A 12177-nucleotide genomic window follows, 5' to 3' on the forward strand; every position below is an offset into this window, starting at 1 on the left:
TTACACTTATTTTTTCAGTTTGTTCATGTTATTCACATCTTTTGAAAGGATAATTTGTAGATGTAAACCTTTTCATCATGTAAATTTACTTTTTTTGCTTTAAAACACAGAGAAAAGTTTGGAGTTGATATTATTTATATCAGGGGTGTCAAACTCATTTTAGTTCAGCGGCCACATTCAGCTACATTTGATGTGAAGTGGGCCGAACCAGAAAAATAATAACATAGCAGTAATATATAAATAAGGACAACTCCAAATTTTTGTCTGTGTTTTAGTTTAAAAACCCCCCCCCCCCCGATTAAATTATGAAAATACTTACTTTCTTACTATCCAAAAAAAAAAAAACAACTGAAAAAACTGAAATTTAAATTAAAAAAAGAAGAAAAATCAGTGCAATTTAATTATTCCTCAACTTATCATTTCTACATGTGCATTATGGATCAGATCTACAAAGACGCTAAACACTGAGGAAAAGGCAGAAAAACTGTTAAAATTGTGCTTAATTTTCTTTAGACATTTCGGGTTGTTCATATTTTTTCAGGTTATTCACATTTTATTGTTACAGGATAGTTTGTAAATGTAAATATTTTCATAATTTAATATTGTTTTTTGCACTAAAACAAAGAAAAAACATTAAGTTGTTAATTCTAGATTTTTTTTGGCTTAATTCAAGATTTTTTTTTACTTAATTGAAGATTTTTTTGCTTAATTCAAGATTTTTTGCTAAATTTGAGATTTTTTTTGGCTTAATTGAAGATTTTTTTTACTTAATTGAAGACTTTTTTTTGGCTTAATTCAAGATTGTTTTTTTTACTTAATTGAAGATTTTTTTTTTTGGCTTAATTCAAGATTTTTTGCTAAATTTGAGATTTTTTTTGGCTTAATTCAAGATTTTTTGCTAAATTTGAGATTTTTGTGGCTTAATTCAAGATTTTTTTCCTTAATTCAAACTACTTTTTTTTTTTGGCTTAATTCAATTCAAGACTGTGTAATTTTTGCACTTGGCAAAAACATCCCAGGGGCCGAACTGGACCCTTTGGCGGGCCACATTTGACCCCCGGGCCGCATGTTTGACACCCCTGCTCTAAAACATAGTGAAAAGTTTGGAGTTGTTATATTTATTTTTTTAAATATATATTATTATGTTATTATTTTATGGGTTCTGGCCCACTTCAGATCATACTGTGCTAAATGTGGCCCCTGAACTAACATGAGTTTGACACCCCTGCCCTGGATGTTCTCCACACCAGTCCCTCTCAGCCTGTATAAGACCTTTTCCATTTGAACTCCTCGCCTGTCTCCACACAGTTTTGGTTTTGTGTCTGCAGACGGGCTCTTCTCAACATGGCCGCTCTCCTCCTTTGAGGTGGAGTCAGCGTGGTGCTCCTGTTGTTTGGAGGGTTACACTCTCCTACCAGACTCCCCCGTGCTCCTCCATCTCTTTCTTCAACTTTTAAGAAGTCAGCCACTACCTTGAAGTAGTCCAGAACCACCATGTGACTCCAGTTCCTGTCCTCCTGTTGGTCTTCTACAGTGAATCCACAGTGGCCTCCTCTTTCTGTCATCAACAACATAAAATAAGGACTGCTCTGGAAGAGGGGGAGGGGCAAGGTGGAGGCAGGTGGGAGCAGAGGGTCATCCCAGCTGCAGATGCAGAGCACCGGGACCGCCACCTCATCTGCGTCTCTCAGGGGTTCGTTCCTGTCCCAGTAGTTGTCCCAGTCTGTGGCCGGGTACGCCCTCTCGCCCAGAGCCCAGGCCACAGACGGGGCCAGGTGGGACCCCTGACAGGACGCTGAGACACCTTCCACATAGGGAGGGGCGCAGAAAAATGTCTCTTCAAATTCTCTGAGGGATGGAGAGCTGAGGGCCTTGTCCACGTCCAGGATGGATCTGAAGGAAGTCTCATATCTGAAAACAGCAAGGACACATTTTACAACATTCTGCGCAGTGGGGGAAAAAAGTGTTTGGACACACCATGCATTTGTTTTATTTGTTTTATTTTTTGAACTTTTTATTTATTTCACCAATCAAGGTTATAATAGTTTTGGATTTTTCATTATAGTTTAGTTTTATTTAGTTTTGATACTTTTTTCTCTATTTCAGTTAGTTTTAATTCGTTTTTAAAGCAGTTTTGCTAGTTTTTATTAGTTTTTGTTATTTTGTGAATGCTTAGTTTTAGTTTAGTTTTAGTTTTTTTATATCTTTTATCTTCTTCACTGTCGTATTCACATAAATCCCAGACAGGACTCTGCTGCTTTCTCCCAACTTTAGTCTCCATGTTTCCAGGTAGAGTGGGGACCAGAAGACGACTCTAAACCACAAGTGACGGACCGTTAAATATCATGTGGTGCCAGCAGCTAAAACTGCTTGAGGGAAATAAATCAATTTCATATCAATCCAACTTTGACAAAGACGAAAACGAAGAGAATTTTATCCTTAATTTTTATACGTTTTAGTTAGTTTTGTAAGCACACAATACAGTTTCAATTAGTTATCATTTTTTCTTTTAATTATACTTTTTATTTATTTCAGTTAACGAAAATGTTTTTACAATTCTAGTTTTTGTCAATTCGTTAGTTTTCGTTAACGATAATAACCTTGCCACCAATATAAAACACATGAAGATGTACAAAAATCACACCAGCCTCAGTTTACAAATCACTCAGTCCATGACACATTACTTTCACTCATAACTACTTATACTACACCTTTTACATACAGGTCAAAAACAAGTCAAGGTCATATATAAATTACACAGATACCAACAACATTCTTGAAATCTGACTTCTAATATTCCACCAGCACAGATAAGTGTATTTGCAAAACCAAAACAGGTGCTACTGAGGAAAAGAAATAGAATAAAATAATTGAGCTACCAAAAAGCAACATGTGTAAGTAAAAAAAAAAAAAAAAAAGAGCAATATTAAAAACAAAAAGAGGTATTTAGAGCTCTTGTATCACCTGAATTATTGGTTTCCATCCTCTCTCAAATTTTTCTAGTTTCAGTTGTAATCTTGCAGTAGTTTTTTTCCATAATAACCTTTTTTACTTTGTCTATCCTTTGTGTTATGTTGGGGGGTGTGGCTTCAGCCAGTTAATTGTGATCATTTTCTTTGCTAATATGAGTAAGACTTTCAATAAAAAGCTAAAATCTCTGTCCATCAGATCTTCAGGTAATATTCCAAGTATACAGGGTGGGGAAGGAAAACTTACAATATTTTGAGGCAGGGATTGAAAGACAGTGTATGACCAATTGGTTTATTGAAAGTAATGAGAATTTATTTGCCACAAGAAAATTTACATCATAGAAAATGTTTTTATTCTATGTGTCCTCCTTCTTTCTCAATAACTGCCTTCACACGCTTCCTGAAACTTGCGCAAGTGTTCCTCAAATATTCAGGTGACAACTTCTCCCATTCTTCTTTAATAGTATCTTCCAGACTTTCTTGTAATAGTTTTGCTCATAGTCATTCTCTTCTTTCCATTATAAACAGTCTTTATGGACACTCCAACTATTTTTGAAATCTCCTTTGGTGTGACGAGTGCATTCAGCAAATCACACACTCTTTGACGTTTGCTTTCCTGATTACTCATATGGGCAAAAGTTTCTGAAAAGGTATGGATAATAGTGTTAGGTATGATTATGACATCAATATATGTTTGGTTTCAAAACAATTGACGTAGTTCCTGCTGAGAAAAAACAACTAAATGTTCATTGTAAATTTTGCTTCTCCACCCTGTATACAGGGTTAAATCAAGATGTAGGTCAATACCCAGAAATCTTGTTATTTCTGTTTTCACTCACCTCCAAAAATTTTTGATCTGTGGGCAATCCCAAAATATATGAGTGAAGTCACCCACCATTCCACAGTTCCTCCAACAACCAAACTCCAAGTGATAACTGACAACTCCAAGTGATAAATGGAGTGTTAAAGTAACGCATCTTTACTTTCCATTCAAACTCCCCCCATGTTGGACTGTTAGTTAGTTTGTGTCCAGATTTGAGCGTTTCTTCCCAATCATCATACACCATGCATTTGTGATACAGTACATTAAGAATCACTGTCATGTCACTGAACTCTGCCAAGTATCAAAGCCAAGTCAAAGTCAAAGTCATCTTTATTGTCAGTTCTGCCATGTACATTGAATACAGAGAGCTGAAATTACGTATTGTTGCATTCTCCAAACCCATACACTCCCTTCTGTAGTGATGTGCACAATCAGATCAATACTGAAATATTGATATCTCCGATACTAGATCTGTACACTCTAGAACTGAATCACAAATCAAAATATCGATACTTTTGATACTTGGGTCATTTGAGGTAATGTATATCAGGAACACAGTGGAAAGTAGCTAAACTATTGGGATTATGTCCAAATAATACATGATTGGTGGGAACTACTACTTCTTCTGCCTGGGTAATTGTGTACTACATCAACTCTGACTCACTCAGTCTGTACTGAGCAAAAAACTGAACAAACTAAAGGGGAAAACAGTAAATATGCTGTTGTTCCTTAAATAAAAATTGTGAATGAGGGAAAGTGTCGATGTTGGATGCTTTTGTTGAAGCGTTACACGTTCAGTATTTTCATGTTTCATGTTGGCACATTCATGTAACGTGAATAAATATGCTACTTTTTATTTTTATAATAGTTCTTAATAATTAAACAATAATTACTCTCATGTCTCGTATTCTTTATAAAGTTATGATTTGAAATTTTTTTTTTTTTTTAGATTTTCCAGACATCATGTATTTGTACAAAGTATTGGTATCAGATCGGTATTGCTGATACCAGCCTGGATTTTACTGGGCATCAGATCGGAAAGGAAATCTGTGGTATCGAACATCACTACCCTTCTGCACATGCTCCATCAAGGTCAAAACTGGATGTTTCAGTAAAAATAATGAAACACATCTGGGACATGACATATGAAACTGTCAACAATTTAGTTTTGTTATTTTTTCTTGTCAACAATAAACAAAATATAATTTGCATTTGTTGGGGTGTGACGCACTCACCTTTTGAAACAAAAATACTTTTATGCAGATATTTCATGATAATATTGGAGATTGTGTTCAATGTTAATGATGTCTATGAACTTTTTTCTACTACTATAGATACTTGTAACAGCTTTACATAAAGAAAAAAAAGGAATTCATTACAGTTAGAATTAGAAGAAAGGGCAAAGCAGTTTCAACATGGAGATAGAATTTTCTTTTTTATAATTTATCACTATAAAATAGTTTTACCTGTGGTAGTTGGATATCATTTTCTATTGGATGTCAGGGTTGCCAAGTGTCATAGTCCATGTTTCCACAATAATTAACAAAATATAACACAAAATGTTAATGTTGGGACCCTCTCCACCTAAAGATTATGTAATTTCATCTATATAATTAAATTATTACTAATCTCAATGTTTACAAAGGGGATTACATTTCCAATCCAATCCAATCCAGTCCAATCCAACTTTATTTGTAAAGCACTTTAAAACAACTGCAGTGGACCAAAGTGCTGTACAGGAGAATAAATAAAACCAAAATAGAAGAATAAAATACAGAATAGATTTAAAGACATTGAAACTGTACAAAAAAGAAAAAAGTGTTATACAGAAGAATAAATAAACCCAAATAAAAAGAATAAAATACAAGAATAGATTAAAAAGCCATACAATTAAAAATAATATAAATAAATAAATAAATAAATAAATAGAATAGAATAGAATAGAATAGAATAGAATAGAATAGAATAAGAACAATAAAGCACTACCAAATAAAAAAATAGAATAAAAATAATACCTTCAAACATCTCACATGGTTTCAAAAGCCAAGGAGAAAAGATGGGTTTGAAGAAGGGATTTAAAAACAGACAGAGAGGAGGCCTGTCTGATATGGAGAGGCAGATCGTTCCATAGTTTAGGAGATTTGGATATATTCGTTTAAAAAGCTTGAAATAAAAGCATTGCAATCTTAATTCAAGTTATACTGAAGACCTTAAGTACATGTTTGACAGTAACTGGTGCTGAGTACTGCTGTAAGGGCTACATTACCTGGTTGAAATTTAGGATTTTTAGGACTTTTTCAGCTCAGTTTAAAAAATGTGTTATAAAGACAAGCAAAAGGTAATCAAATGTTAGAATTAGTTACATTATGTAGAAAAAGCAATTAAAATATTCAAATCAAAATCAGGAATTATTATCTAATAATTATGAAACATTTGCTCAAAATAGTTTCCTAGTGTCTTATAAGAACATTTATTAATAAATAGTGATGTAATAAAAGTAATTATCTTCAAGTCACTATTTTAATTTCCAGCCTGTTTTCCACACAGTGGTAGAGGTGAGTTTCCACTGTGACTAATAATCAGGGCCCGTATTCCTAAAGATTCTGAGAATCCTCTCACAGAGCTCCTAACTTAACCTAAAAATTCCTAGCAAGGAGTCTTAGCTTAGGAGTGATTCCAGAACACTCTCAGAGAACTCTGAGCAAGGAATGGACAGACATTCCTATCTCAGTGAGGAGGTGTGGTTGACCCCGCTGCTAGGTATGAGTCATCATTTCAAAAGCTGTGACTGGTTGATCCTAAAAGCTAGAAAAAAATATACTTTTGGTGAAAATGGGCAAGGGATGGACCCTCAAATCAATAAACTTAATCATAGAATCTAATCTTATGAAGACTGTGTAATTGTAAATAATATTTCACAAAAAAAGAAAATATCTGTTAAATGAATAGTAAGCTATACTTTAAAATTATGCGACAAAATGTGTGAAAAAACTCAGGCCCACTTGCACAGTTTTCACATTGTGATAGTTTTATTTATTTGCTCGTATTAATTGGCACACTGTAAAAAAAAATCTGCAATTTAACAGAATTTTCACTGTTTATTTTACAGATTTTTCCTGTATTTTTAAGATACAGGAAAATATCAATGAAATGACAAAAATAGACTGTGATTTTACCCGTCAAATGTAAAACAACACAAAAAAACTGTAACTGTGAATAACCATAAAATTTCCATTTTGTAAAAGATTTTTTTTCCACAGAAAAATACAGATAAAGTACATTTGCAAATGTATCGTAATTTCACAAATATTTATTTTCTATTCATGAGATTAAACTGTTAATTTAAAGTTTAATACTGTGAAAAATAAATAAATAAATAAATAAATAAAATGAGATAAAATTACTGACAATTAACTTTAAAAGAAGTATTTGTTCTGTAAGTTTAACAAGACTTGTTTGTTAATTAACAAATATCTTGTGTAATTACAGGAGGTTTCACAACAAAAATGTTGAATAAAGGTATTTTTGTGAATGTATAACATGTATAAGCACTGATAAACTGTCCAAATACAGTTTTTATCAGTGGATTGTACAACTCAGTCTCATTGAAAATCATATATATATATATATATATATATATATATATATATATATATATATATATATATATATATATATATATATATATATATACATACAGTACAGGCCAAAAGTTTGGACACACCTTCTCATTCTTTGCATTTTCTTTATTTTCATGACTATTTACATTGTAGATTCTCACTGAAGGCATCAAAACTATGAATGAACACATGTGGAATTATGTACTTAACAAAAAAGTGTGAAATAACTGAAAACATCTCTTATATTCTAGTTTCTTCAAAGTAGCCACCCTTAGCTCTGATGACTGTTTTGCACACTCTTGGCATTCTCTTGATGAGCTTCAAGAGGTAGTCACCTGAAATGGTTTCCTAACAGTGTTGAAGAAGTTCCCAGAGATGCTTAGCACTTGTTGGCCCTTTTGCCTTCACTCTGCGGTCCAGCTCACCCCAAACCATCTCGATTGGGTTCAGGTCCGGTGACTGTGGAGGCCAGGTCATCTGGCGCAGCACTCCATCACTCTCCTTCTTGGTCAAATATCCCTCACACAGCCTGGAGGTGTGTTTGGGGTCATTGTCCTGTTGAAACATAAATGATGGTCCAACTAAACGCAAACCTGATGGAATGGCATGTCACTTCAGGATGCTGTGGTAGCCATGCTGATTCAGGTTGCCTTCAATCTTGAACAAATCCCCAACAGCGTCACCAGCAAAGCACCCCCACACCATCACACCTCCCCCTCCATGCTTCACGGTGGGAACCAGGCATGTAGCATCCATCCGTTCACCTTTTCTGCGTTGCACAAAGACACGGCGGTTGGATCCAAAGATCTCAAATTTGGACTCATCAGACCAAAGCACAGATTTCCACTGGTCTAATGTCCATTCCTTGGGTTTCTTGGCCCAAATAAATCTCTTCTGTTTGTTGCCTCTCCTGAGCAGTGGTTTCCTAGCAGCTGTTTTGATCATGAAGGCCTGATTCACGCAGTCTCCTCTTAACAGTTGTTGTAGAGATGTGTCTGCTGCTAGAGCTCTGTGTGGTATTCATCTGGTCTCTAATCTGAGCTGCTGTTAATTTGTGATTTCTGAGGCTGGTGACTCAGATGAACTTATCTTCAGCATCAGAGGTGACTCTTGGTCTTCCTTTCCTGGGGCGGTCCTCATGTGAGCCAGTTTCGTTGGAGCGCTTGATGGTTTTTGCGACTGCACTTGGGGACACATTCAAAGTTTTTGAAATTTTCTAGACTGACTGACCTTCATTTCTTAAAGTAATGATGGCCACTCGTTTGTCTTTACTTAGCTGATTGGTTCTCGCCATAATATGCATTCTAACAGTTGTCCAATAGGGCTGTCAGCTGTGCATCAACCTGACTTCTGCACAACACAACTGATGGTCCCAACCCCATCAATAAGGCAAGAAATTCCACTAAGTAACCCTGACAAGGCACAGCTATGAAGTGAAAACCATTTCAGGTGACTACCTCTTGATGCTCATCAAGAGAATGCCAAGGGTGTGCAAGGCAGTCATCAGAGCTAAGGGTGGCTACTTTGAAGAAACTAGAATATAAGAGATGTTTTCAGTTATTTCACACTTTTTTGTTAAGTACATAATTCCACATGTGTTCATTCATAGTTTTGATGCCTTCAGTGAGAATCTACAATGTAAATAGTCATGAAAATAAAGAAAATGCGAAGAATGAGAAGGTGTGTCCAAACTTTTGGCCTGTACTGTATATATAATTTGATTGTTTTAATACATGGAAATATTCTTTATTAAACATTAAAAAGTAAAAAAAAAAAGAAGAAGCAAAATCCCATGTAAAGTTGGGGCAAAAAACTGTTTTTTAATTATGGAAAATTACTGTATTTTTATGAAATGGGTATTTTCCATGTTTTCGGCAGTCCTGCTGCCAGAATAATACAGGTTTTTTTTTTTATTTTTATTTTTTTTACGTTTTTTTAAAATTTATTTATTTATTTATTTTTTTTACGGTGCAGTCTGTAGTGTTTAATTCATTCCCTGTCATCCAGTGTTTGTCATCCTCCTGCCTCTTCCATTTTGTCCTCTACTTAGGGAACTCCTCTGCCCCTTAAAAGTCCTCTTCCCTGCTCTGAACAGATCTCACCTTAGGAGCTCTCTTCAGGGCTAGGATTCTTTAGGAATGGCTTTTTATCTTTACTAGGATCTACTCTTCATTTTTAGGGGAAATTCTAAGAAAATATCATGATTCTAAGAATTCTCTCAGAATTTGGCCACTAGGAAAAAGTCTTTGCACTAAGAATCTTTAGGAATACGGGCCCTGATTTCAAAGGTATCCTCTCTTCATTTTCACCTTCACTGTTGTGTCTCTCACCTGCGGAGCTGCTGTTTCCTCTGAAACAGCGCACCCCAGCGGTAGATAGGAGGCATGTCAGCTTCAAACCACACCTGTCCCAGGAGTACAGGTGAGATGGCTGCAGCGGCTGTCAGGTAAGAACTGGATCCCTTCTCCCCCAAATATGACAGAAGAATCCCTGATCCAGACCCCTCACTCACTGCAACCAGTGCAGAGGAAGGGTGTCGACTGTGGACATAAACCACCGCCTACAGGACAACAAAGACGACAAAGATTAAAAGATGGCAGCTGATTTCACTAAAAGTAACTTAAAGTGATTTTATTTACTTTAACCCATAAAGACCCAGTGCTACTTTTGTGGCAGTTCCCAAATGAATTTTTCTCTATTTCTACCTTTCTTAACTAATCTGTCAACATTTTTTATGATCTTATCCTCTGTATTTTGCATTTTGTGTTTTAAATCCTCTTTTTTCCTATATTTAATTCACAGATCATGTAGATGTTCATGAAAACTCAGAGTAAATTCAAAGTTAATCATATCAAAACAGAGAAACATGAAGAAAAGTTTCTTTTTCAGCAAAGATATTGCTAACTGAATGTGTCCATCCACTGTCATTGGTCAAACTCCATGGGTTTTACTGGTGAATCAATGTTGTAGAAGATGACCGTGTTTCCGTTTTCACTCTGGAGCCTCTGAACGTCCAAATGGGTCATATCTGATGACCATGAAAAGATGACAAACTTCATGTCTTTTATGTATTGGGATTGTCTCTCTCAAATCACCATATATTTTTTTATGAGTATGTTTTTTATTTTTATGAATTACTAGAAATTTCAGGCGACCCCATTTGAATTCCAGGTGACCCCACATGGGGTCCAGACCCCAAGGTTGAAAAACACTGTAATAAACTAAACTAAACTCAACTCAACTCAACTCAACTCAACTCAACTCAACTCAACTAAACATAAATCACTCCCATATCTGATTCTCTTTATGGATGAATGAACAGATGTACCTAATAAAGTGGCCAGTGAGTAAAGGTCAAACAGAAATTATATCCAGTGACTGAAGGGAAAGAAGATGAGTCTGTTACTAAATCTGTGGAAAGACTCGTTCTTCTAATACCTACTGGAGGACTGTAACCTGCAGATTCAGATGCACATAAACCAGCAGGAAATAAAAAGTTTTTAGAGACATGTGGAACAACAAAATCCTGTCCTTCCCCCAGTATCACACTACACAGATCATGGAATGGTGGACTGTTCATGGTGGGGCTGAGGGTTCTTACCCTACCTGTTCAAGATCAGCTGGGTCTCCAAACTCCGTCAGTCGGGTGGTGGTCAGCGGGCAGCCTGCCGTTCCTCGGGGGTGAAAGACCACCACATAGAACCCCTGCCGCAGGGCCAGGAGGCACAGGGCCTTCAGGTGGTTGGACATCCCACCCCAGTACTGAGGGATGAGAAGGAGCACAGGAGGTGTGGAGCTGAAGCAGCCCAGCGCCTTCTCCCCCCGACCCTCAGACCTCCTCCTCCCACCCCCCTCACCGAGCCTTGTCCCCACAGCCCAATCCAGGGCTACAATCCCCCCATCTCGCAGCACCAGGTGGTCTCTAGTGAACTGTAAAGTGTCTTCATGTGGTCCACACATCAGGCTACACAGAGTCTGCAGATGAGGGTCTCCACGGGGCCAGGAGGCCAGTCTGGACCGGGCCAGAGAGCCACAGTATCGCAGCAGGTATCTGGCCAGTGTGGTGGGTTTACAGATGAACCGGGGTCCACCTGTGGTCTTAAAGGCTGTCCCAGGTGGTCTGGCCTCCTTAGTCCCAGTTTGTGGGTTCCTGTCCAGTGGCAGCTGCAGGATCAGACACATGGTCATCCAGAGTCTCCATCCTGCTGCTCTGACAGCCACCTCCATCCAAGAACACACTACAGGCCAGCGAAGAACCACAGACAGAAGAAGAAACAGCAGCCATGGAAACAAACACAACAAAATCTGCCACACAAACAACGCCATCACAGAACACCAATATTCTATCGTATTTTAACAAAAACTCATCTTATTTTCATCCTGCGACTTTCTCAGGAACCTCAAACCTCCACATTTTCCTAAAAAATAATTATCAGTCTTTTGTCCGAGAACTATAAATGTAACTCCTCAAAATATAAAACACACATTTGGGCCAAACGAGGCTTGAATATTCCAGAGTTATTTCTCAACTCTCGGTGCTTCTCCTCCCCTCCGTCTTTTCCCCTCCCTCCATAAATCATTTACGACGAGAACAAACTCACATAGAAAGTGAGCAAACAAAAATCTGTCCCCTTAATGTTGATGTGATTATAATCTTTGCCCTTGTTCCACTTCTGCTGTGTGAAGTGAAATTGCAAAAGTGAAATCACAAAAATCATGGCAGTTACTGTATGCAGGGCCGTAGCACCAAATTCTGGGCCCATAC

At 36.8% G+C, this 12177-nt stretch overlaps 1 protein-coding gene across 1 annotated transcript; it reads right to left on the reverse strand.

The window, feature by feature from the left end:
* Positions 1 to 1233: 1233 nt before the first annotated feature.
* LOC115433181 (protein ABHD15) lies at positions 1234 to 11800 on the reverse strand. The gene is made up of 3 exons (XM_030154459.1): positions 11019 to 11800; positions 9743 to 9972; positions 1234 to 1911 (listed from the first exon to the last, which is right to left on the reverse strand). Exons 1-3 carry the CDS (start codon positions 11736 to 11738, stop codon positions 1257 to 1259), a joined length of 1605 nt encoding a protein of 534 aa, XP_030010319.1. The 5' UTR covers positions 11739 to 11800; the 3' UTR covers positions 1234 to 1256.
* Positions 11801 to 12177: the final 377 nt, after the last annotated feature.

This window comes from Sphaeramia orbicularis, chromosome 14 (genome assembly GCF_902148855.1).
Source record: "Sphaeramia orbicularis chromosome 14, fSphaOr1.1, whole genome shotgun sequence".
NCBI lineage: Eukaryota > Metazoa > Chordata > Actinopteri > Kurtiformes > Apogonidae > Sphaeramia > Sphaeramia orbicularis.

Coding starts and splice junctions, on each gene's coding strand:
- LOC115433181 (XM_030154459.1), bottom strand. CDS start 11,738: ATGGCGTTGTTTGTGTGGCAGATTTTGTTGTGTTTGTTTCCATGGCTG. Junction 9,973..11,018: donor ACCCAGCTGATCTTGAACAG/GTAGGGTAAGAA, acceptor GTTGTCCTGTAG/GCGGTGGTTTATGTCCACAG. Junction 1,912..9,742: donor AGGAAACAGCAGCTCCGCAG/GTGAGAGACACA, acceptor TGCTGTTTTCAG/ATATGAGACTTCCTTCAGAT.